The 9,677-nt window shown below is 53.8% G+C and overlaps 1 protein-coding gene across 1 annotated transcript in view; it reads left to right on the top strand.

The window, feature by feature from the left end:
* LOC113206216 (uncharacterized) overlaps positions 1 to 6,004 on the top strand; it is a gene marked incomplete at its 5' end in the record, with an annotated part of 19,336 nt that extends 13,332 nt beyond the window's left edge. Inside the window, 3 exon segments of the mRNA XM_052269013.1 lie at positions 1,381 to 1,637; positions 2,181 to 2,315; positions 3,853 to 6,004. Coding sequence (XP_052124973.1) covers positions 1,381 to 1,637; positions 2,181 to 2,315; positions 3,853 to 3,991 — 531 coding nt within the window.
* Between the last annotated feature and the right edge of the window lie 3,673 nt (positions 6,005 to 9,677).

The following is a 9,677-nucleotide window of genomic DNA, read 5'->3' as shown; positions in this document are numbered from 1 at the left end:
GAAATTGCCGTACCGCCGATATTTTTATCAAATCTCTCTCTTTCTCTCTCTTCGTCGAATAAATAAAAATTCTTGTGGACGACCATGGTGTGTGAATAAGGTCAGAGGAGGTTAGCCGTACGCGTGAACGAAAACCCGCAGAATAATTTAACAATATCAATACCACGCGGGGACCAAATAAACTTGCCCAGTATGTTAGTGCCCCTCCCCTCGGCAGACGCACCTGACCTTTCGGGTGATGCCAGGCCCGTTATAGGCAGAAGAGCTAGCTAGAGGCCGATCGAGCAGTCTTGCTCATTCGCCTGGAATTTACAACGCGGCACTGAAATAAATGAAGTCATTGACGGCCGTTGCAGTAAACACGAGCCGCAGCGCGACCTATCCGATCCGATCCTCGGGTTGGGCCTCGACGCCGGCCGACGGTCACAAAAAAAAAAAAAAAAAAAAAAAAAAAACACCACCCCATACACCGTGACAGCCCTTCAAAGTGGGTAAATGTACTCTTTCGGCCAACAACAAAAAGTAGTGAGGGAGGATCAAAGTTTGAAACTCCTTTTAAACGGAGTGCGCATTGGCGCCTAGGGGGTCCCCACAACGCGACAACTCCCGCCATCACCCCAGCGGAGGCCAATAACTCTAATCGGCGGGGACACCCCAAGTCGCATCCATCTCCGACTCGCTCGAGGAGAAGAGCTGGAAAAAAAGGAGGAAGCAGGCCGAGAAATTCTTTGATGGTGTTGAGGGGAGGGTGAGGAATAGGTTTGGGGGGTCGCGCGCGCGTTAGGGTGCCGGCGCGGGGCGGGATTCGGCCGCGAAGGGGGGTATAGGAAGGGGGCTGACAACTCTATTTCGACGTTTAAATCTGAAAAATCGCTTTATAAACGCAAAAATTCGATGAAAATAAAACGTATCCCGAAAACAGCTGGGAAAAATTGTTTCGCGACGTCTGCTGGCGGGGGACGGATTCGAACCCATGAATTAATGCGGGTTATTGCCGTTTCATCGGGCAGGCAAATGGAACGTGAACTCGCTCTCCTATCGCGCCCCTTATTTATTGTGGTGTGAAACGCTCTCGCGATCTCCGTGCCCCCCCCCCCTCCCTTCCTCCACTTAAGGACCTCCCGCGAGTCTGACCGCCCCACCTCACCCCGCCCAAGTCGACCAGTGATTATCTCGATCAGTAGTGTGGTGTTCTGCTGCTGGCCGTGCGCCGAAGAGTTCGCTGCTTGCACCGAATCATAGGGGAGGGAGGGAGGGAGGGAGGCGCACTCCCAGTGCTGCAGCTCTCAGATTACCTCACGCCTCCCGTGCGGAGCGTGGCGGAGCGGCTCCCGAGCAATGACACGCCCCTCATGTTCACGCTTCGCGTTTGCGTTCCAGACGACGCGGGTGGGCTACAAGGAGTCCATCGTGGAGATGCTCACGTTCTACAACGAGACGGAGTGCGAGTGCCAGCGCATCCAGGAGGACAGCCGGTTCCACCACCGCGGCAGCAGCGACCTTCGCGCCCAGAGCTCGCCGGCCAGCAGCAGCTCGGCCCTGGACTCGTACTACTCGTCCAGGAAGCAGCGCCAGGCGCGCACCCAGCTGGACATGCCGCCGTCCTACATCCAGCTGGCGCCCTACACCAAGCCGGGGTGAGTCGAATTACGCGGGGCGCGATTGACATTAAGAGTCGAGTATGAAATAGCACGTTTTGAAAGGGACCGACCACCGCCTGCGATTGCCGGGGACGAAAAAGATCAAATTTTAAAAAGATACAATACATGGATACCAAAAAATTATTTTGGGGGGTTTGGGTCGGTCCGGGTACAGCCAGCCGGAAGCGTCGGACTGCTTGTGGGTTCCGGCGCGGCTTACAGGTCGATCCGCCCGGCGGTGTCGGCGTCCTAATATGACGGATCACCGTGTGAGTTATCTCCGGGTCCGGATCGACGGGATTGACAGACGTATCGGTTGTGTTGTTGTCACCTGTCGAATCCATTTGGGCCCTCGACACAACTGCCTTCCTTCCTGGCTTACTTCCTGGACGTCGCGTCCTCGGCTGGTCAACGCCAGGCTTCGTGCAGCATAGGCGGGAGGGGGGGGGGCGGCTGGACAAGGCGCCCGCCAGCTACAGATATTTTTAAAAGCAAAAAATAAAACCAAAATATTGATGAATGGTTTTGTCCGTGTTGCAGGTGCCGGTGTCCGAGCACGTACAGCCCCAGGGAGATGCCGCAGCCTAGGGGCTGCGCTTGCGACTGCTTCGACCGACAGACGGACTGCCTGCGATTCAAGCGCGGGAAGGAGTACTTTTCCATCGAGGACAGATTGTGAGTACCTTACTACTTGCATGTTCGGAGAGGGGAAGGGGGAGGGAGCGCGCTTCTCTAGCGAGACACATCAGAGGCGGTAAGGGTGGAGGGATGTGGGTCAGGCGGGCGGCCGCGACGGGGACCTCGCCTGTACGGCCTCCCCCCACCCCCACCTCCCTTTCCGCCTGCTCAGTCCCTATTGACTACCCCCGCGTCGAGAGCAAAAGAGAGAAGGGTGCGCCATAAAAAAATCAGCGTGACGTGAGAGGGAAGACGATCCCCAAAACAAGGGAGCAGGGAGCGCAGATAAACATGATCGGCTAAACATTACCCGGAGCAAACTGGATGGGGGATGGGGGTCCGGAGCACCCCGCCCCACCCCGCCCTACCAATCGCCCGGCCGGGCAGCTCTTGCGCCCCTATATTGCCGCGGGTTTCGGGACCCGCCCCGCCAGCCGCAGTTCGCTCAGCTGACCCCGTTTGCCGCGAGTCTTGGCGCGGGACGAGCGACCCGCTCCCGGTCCGCCCCTGCTGGCCTGCGGGGGACGCTGGATTTGATTTATCCCCCATAACCCGCTCCAGTACCGCTGGCTGCTAGCTCCTGGAGTCTTCAGCCGGCTCCAGCAACCGTGACCATACCTTTTCTTCAGCGAAAAGAGTCTTCTGCTTCTTCTGCTCCCAACTTCTCCCTGAATTTACTTTCTTTTTTTGCCCCGTTCTAAGGGGCTTGGTCAGAAGAGGCACGTTGCCCCCTTTCGCCTCACCCGCCAGCCAACACACACATCCACACACACGTGAGGTCATTGTCCTGGAAACGCAAACACAAGAGAAAGGGAGAGGAGGAGAAGAGGTGGGAGGGGGAACGAGACTGTCCTCTTGTCGTTGTGCGAAGGAACAGGACTTCCACCCCGCGGACGCCGCCCTCTGGCTCCCCTTCTTCTCCCTTTGGTCGATCTCTCTTTTTTGTACCCCTCCCTCTCATCCACCACTCTGTCCCTCTCTTTCTCTGTCCACCCCCTCTCTCTTTCTCTCTCTTTCTCTCTGTGGGTTACTGGGGCGTTCGAGCGTCCACGTCCAGTGTTATCTCTGGGCGTGGTGGGGCGTGGTGGGGCGTACAGCCCAAAAGCCTGATTAATGCCGCGCCCTATGATGCCCTAAGCCCGGTCGCGAAATGTATCACGTCTTTCTCATGCGGAATGAGCCTGCTCCCCCCCTAGCTTGATTTCTTCCTGAACGCCCCATGGAGTCCCCCCCACCCCCACCCTTCCAGTACAGTCCAGCCACAAGATTAATACGTCCCCCCAGATCCACCCTCTAGGCTCCTCATTAAAAGAGTTGCAGTGCGTTGTTGTTCTTATCTGGCCCCCGCCTCGCCTCGCGCCCCGCCTCTCCTGGCATCCTTGAGTCGTTGCCGTATCGTTGGTGGGGCTGGGTGGGTTGTCGGGGGATGCTGGCGCCTGGAAGTCGCGGCTGGGGGAATTGGGGGGGGAGCAGAGGGTTTCGCATAGCTCTGTTCTCAAGGTCTGAGCCTGTTTGTCTTCCCTCCTGCCCGCAGATGCATCCAGACCAGCCAGTGCAAGCTGCCCGAGTGCGAGTTCGGCACCTACATGAAGCTGAGCGGGCGCTGTCCGAAGAAGAACGAGAAGTTTATGCGCTACAACCACAGCAACAGCCGCGACAGCCGCCGGCCCTGAGCCCTGAGCGCCCCGTACCTGTGGCGTACCTGTGGCGTACCTGAGGCGTTCCCGAGGGGCGCTCCCTCGGCCCGCGGCCGCGCGAGCGTACCGCGGGCGTACCGCGGGCGTACCTGTACCTTACCGCCGCCGCCCTCCAGTCCGGGACGGCCCGCCGGATGCTACTTAATGACTTGGCTGTGATAGACGGGGAGGGAACTCGCAGGGACACCCCGAGGGACACCCCGTCCTGAGGGTGCCGCTTACATTTCTCATAGTTCGGACGCGTCCGAACGGGACGAGAGCCGCACAGCCTGCGTCGTCTGCCCCGCTGTGTCCGAAACTTGTGTCGTCACACTAGCGTCAAACAATTGAGTAAAAGTATGGAACTGATGGTGCTGACCAAGGTGAGCGTGTGTGTAGGAGAAATAGAAGTTCTCATAGGATCAGAGACCGATGACGAATGGAATGCGTCTTGAAGGCGTTCAGGTGAATCGGCAAAGGGCTGATGAACTTAGTTCTGTGCTGCGCTACACGTGCCTCATCTACGACTGAGTACAGTTATTTCGTGTTCGGACAGTATTGACAAATTAGAGTAAACGATGAAGTGTAAATGCCTGATTGACTATATTGTATGTTATTTTTTCAATAACGACTCCTCGTTTAATTCCTAGTGTATTTATATTTTGTTTGTGTTTTTTTTCTTTTAAATTAAATGAAATGTAATATAGAGACCGTAGTTTATCTAAATGTTATGGTTACCGTTTTATACTTATTTACTAAGGAAAGGAGCACAACATTTCCGTTTATTGTAATCGTATAGGAGGGGAGGGTGGGCCAGAATGAATATATAGTCAGCATTATTTCTCCAATTCATCTTTGTTTTGCATTTGTATTAGTTTCCCTTTTCGCAATTCTGCAGTTGTGCTCGTGAAACCTACGAAATGTTAATGTGTTTGCTCGAGTGAGTGAGTGAATGAGTGAGTGAGTGAGTGAGTGAGTGAGTGAGTGAGTGAGTGAGTGAGTGAGCGAACGAGAGAATAAATGTCGAATTTATTTAACCATTTGTGGAATCTAAATTATAAGACCATTCAAAAATCATATGTAGCTAGCCTCCGCAAGTCCTTTTGACTTGCCCTTCCTCGGTAGAGGATTATTCTTTCTTACATTACATTTAGGAAAGATACGGATGACCTTCATGGTTGCGATGGCCGTCCCTATCTGAGGCCTGAGATGTATTTCGGATGCGGAAGACACCCTTTTCCTTGGGTGTAACTTTTGTACATTTGATTATCCTACAAAAATAGTCTACCCAATACATGAGTAAAAATACAGCAGCTTGATATAATAACGTAGAACCAGCAGTAATGAAAGCGTAGCCATTAGAGTAAGCGACGTAATGTTGAAATGGGAGATGCGCAGCAGTATGCGCCTTGATTTAAAGGGCTTCAATCGACATGACGTCCGAACGAAACTTAAACTAAAATTGTAATCATGACGTCATTGTATCGACTTCCGGTACCGGTGGACTGGCGTTTATCGGTTCACTCTTCATTGTGACGACAGAGCAGGATTCACTGCTTCTAAAAACATGATATTGTTCCTTTGCGATACGTTACAGGCAAAATAAATTCCAAGGATACTTTTTGTATTGTTTCTTGTTTTTCTAGAAACCTGCCAGGTTTGCGTCGATTCCTATACGTAACTATCACTAGCAGCTTGCGGTTCTAGTCACATCGACTTTAAACGTTTAAGAGAACAAGCCTGTGCTTAATCTAATATTCCTGCTAGTCACTCTGTGCACTTTAAAACATTAAAATGTTTTTCGTGACGCAATTAAATTGCCACTTATCAAATCAGAGAAAAGTCCCATGTAGAGTTGTGTTTGGTTCACTCGTGTTCTCAAATAACCATCTTCTGTTTGCGTCGTATATTTGACGGGTCGCAGTAAATGTGCCCTTTAAGTGGACTTTTTTAAAGAAGCCACCTCAATATCTGTAAGTTTACGTGAAATAAACTTGCTTCTACCATCTATGTGATTTTATCATCAGACCAACAAGCTTCATGCTTTCGTTCCTCCCTCATCCTCAACCACTCACCACTTCATAACTCCCGTTTCATGCTCAATACTATTTTTTATGAAAATGGGGGAGAAGGAGGGTGCATCCCTTCTTTTAGTGGGTGGCGCGGCGACTTGGCTGCTCACCACGCATTCATTTTCACGAGACTTTGCGATTCCGAGCGAAGGCTGCGGGCGGGGCTCCCTCGGAGGGATGTGAACAGCCGACCGTTCTTCCCGCTATGACGGGTTGTTCTCTCCCACAGAGGACGCTGCCCTCAACCATGTTCAATCAAGAACACGATAGCTTGCGCCACGCCCTCATCGCAGGGCGTAGCGTAAATTCGAAGGGTCACCACAGGGGTGTGCAGCTCCCTAAAGCACTACTAAATACACTTTGGGGGAAAGAAGGCTGTTTCCACATTATATGGAGGAAAAGTTCAGGCTGCTGTTTCTAGACGGGAATTGCCGGAACATGATTTGTATATTCCTTTTAGATTGAAACAAAGTGAGAGCTGTCTCGTCTACCCACCTCGGATCACCCCAGGACACGTCTACTTTACTTCGGAGTTTGAATGGGATCGCCTTTGTGTCCAGACGCAGACGACCACCGCCCGCCCGGGTAGACCTCGACTGCAATCGACCGCTGAGTGAGAGGCCGGAAGCTGTTTCCCATATTCAATAGGCAAATTACGGGAGCTGGGCGCCTGCGAGACTCGGGGTAGGCCACCCCGCCGTACACGCGTGCACTGCAGGCAAAATGTTGCCTACCTATCAGGCGCTCGGAGAGCAGTTTCGTGGGGGCGAATGGACCGGATGATCCCTAACCTAATACTGTTAACGGCGTGGTCGCCTAGCATGCCAAAATGTTGACAGTCCTTTTTGATTGCCAAATTTTGGCCATCTTTTGGATGCTGCAAGTTTTTTGCCTCTTCAACTGCCAAAAATTTGGTAGTCTTCTTTTGGGGGCTGCCAATTTTTGGCTTCTTTGAACGCGAACAGTTGGCCTTCTTTTGGCATGCTAAGCGCCCACGTCGGTATCAGTGAATTGGTGGCTCTGACAGCTAATATTTTTCCATATACCGGAATCTTCTGTGGTAAGCTATCGCGAATTCAGCAAACTAATTCAGATGTGCGGGACATCGTGTATTTAATTTTTCCGGGTGAATGCATTTCTGGAGTCTGGAGTACAATCTATCGCCAGCCTCTCTCTTCCGGGCCCGGGTGCACTGGTGCATTTAACGTGTTTTGGATGTTCGTCCCCATACCACCACCACCGTCGCCGCGCCGTTCTATAATGCGTTAGGCTCCTCCTCGGGACAACAGACAGCGGCACTCGCTTGGCGCCAAAGTGGCCGTCTTGTTGTGCACGGAGCGGCTCGGCTCGGCAGCGCCGCAGCGCCCCCTCTGGCGGGGTTGGCTTAACGGGGGGTTGTGGGGGGAGGGAGGGGGCTGAGGGGGGCGTCTATTCTAGCCGGCTCCACATCCAGTCTGCGCTGCTGCGGCAGGCAGCAGAGGGGCGTATCTTATCCATCCCGCGCAGAGTCGGTAATTGTTTGAGGGGTTTGACAATGGCGCAGCGACAGAACAATCAACCCCTCTCTTAAGCCCCCCCCCCCAACCTCTCGACACACTGTGCCGTATATACGACTCACCCCTTTCACAGCTTCCGCAACAAACCTCCCCCAACACCCCCCCTCCCCTCCCCTTCCCTGCGGTGCCTGCCGGACCGGACAAGCCTTGCGCACCTCCCGGCCCCGCCGCCCGCGCCACACACACACACACACACAAACGCGCTCGCCGCGCGCCCTCACCCGCAGCCCGCAGCAGCGGCTCGGAGTGGCCGGCTGGTGCCTTCCGCAGAGACGAGCCGAGTTTTGTTGTTTCACAGCACCACAGAAATACAGTTGTACTTCCGTTGTACTTCCGTTGTACTTCCGTTGTACTTCCGTTGTACTTTTCGAAGCCTCTAGGGTATGGGTTATTGAGTGAATGGCACATGGCATGTGACGACGCTTCTCCGTTCGCAACTGTGAAGTCATAACTCTTGAGCATCTTTTTACTTATTCTCTTGTGGTTCTGGGAAGTATTTGAAGATTTGCAGGATCGCAGAGACGGGTCTGCCGCAGAGACACGATATAATGAGCAGGATGTGTGCGGTGGCTTTGCTCTGCAGAGGCTGGAGGAGGTCCTGGAGACCAGCCAGATATTGAGATAGGACCGCGCCTACCCCCCCCCCCTCACTCCTCCACCTCCCCCCTCCCCAGCTGCACCGCGGCCGCCTGCCACGCGGCGAGACACACACACATGACATCACCGGTCCGCATCCGATCCGATAATGCATCCATTTTTCAACTTCCACTTTTCCTTTTCCGCGCGAAAAGTGCGCCCCGCGCTCTGCCGACTGCATGTCTGCCCGCGATAGGGAAAGTGGTCGCCGATATCTGATCGACGACATGGGGGCGGTTTGACGCCCCGGGGGAGGGGGGAGGGGGAGGGGGCAGGTCGGGAAGGTGACGGGTATCGTAGAATGCATCGCGGCCGGCCCTCCTGCCACATCCTTATGCACGCTGGGCTGCGATTTCCTCTGCTTTCATTTCCTCGTCTCGTTCTCGTATATATCGATTTACTGGTCGCTCAGGCTGGAAAACGCCCGCGGCACTAGTCCCTTCCTATACTGCATCATCACCTGGCTAAACGTTCACGGTTCGCCGGTTCCTTGCATTTTGTTGGTTAGACGAGCCGATCATCCCGGGTGAGTATTGAGCAACTCGCCTCGCACGCTTGCCTTCAAAAGCTTTCAAAAACCTGCAGGCCGTGGAACCGCGAGCTTGCTACTGGAGAGTAGCAAAAGAAACATAACTTTTCTTTTTCTGAACTTATTTTTAGGTCAATTAGCTGAACACTGGAGCGGCTCATATGACGGTCGATCGGTGCACATCGTGGACGTACACAACCCACCACTCTTCTTCTGCTCGGCTGAGCCTCGACAGCGCCGCCGACGCGCCAGCAGCGCCAGTGACAAGTGATTTCTTTCCTACAACAAGGCGTATCTTCACCCCCCCCCTTCTTCTCCCCTCGTCTGCTCCACGACTACCCTCCCTGTTTTCAACTTTTTTTTCTTCGCCCCCCTTCCCTCCTTCCCTGTCCCGGGCCGCGACCACGCGAACCGCGGCGCGGACACCAAGAGATGTCGTATCCCGATGGATCGTCTTGTCCTGTCAGGCGCGCCTGCCTGCTGGTGTTAGGGAGGGAGGAGGGAGAGGGCGAACGGCGGAGAGGGGAGAGGGAAGTGCCATGGGTGCCGATGGTGCGCCCACTAGTGCAGAGCGAAATCGTATTTTGAAAATAGAAACTTCTTGAAATCCCTACACAGTTTTGAAAAAATCGTTTTTCCAAATCTGTTCTTACGGTCTATTTTATTCACACCTGTAAAATATGGGTGACAAAACTCTACACTACACCATTCTCATCATTTTTTCACGTTTCCCGGCGATCGGAAATCCAAACATTCTGTCATGGTGCGCACGACGGGCAGGGTTCCTGTTCCTTGCGCTGAACTTGGCGCGGCCGGCGCACGGCAAGGCCGGCGTTTGGAAACAATGTCTACTCAGCGGGGGGGCTTCTGTCTGTGGGCCTGTAACGCCC

The sequence above is a fragment of the Frankliniella occidentalis genome, unplaced genomic scaffold, assembly GCF_000697945.3.
Source record: "Frankliniella occidentalis isolate FOCC.00 unplaced genomic scaffold, Focc_3.1 Scaffold80, whole genome shotgun sequence".
In the NCBI taxonomy this organism is placed as follows: domain Eukaryota; kingdom Metazoa; phylum Arthropoda; class Insecta; order Thysanoptera; family Thripidae; genus Frankliniella; species Frankliniella occidentalis.
Note: the sequence above shows the minus strand (reverse complement) of the source record. Positions and strands in the feature narration are given on the sequence as shown.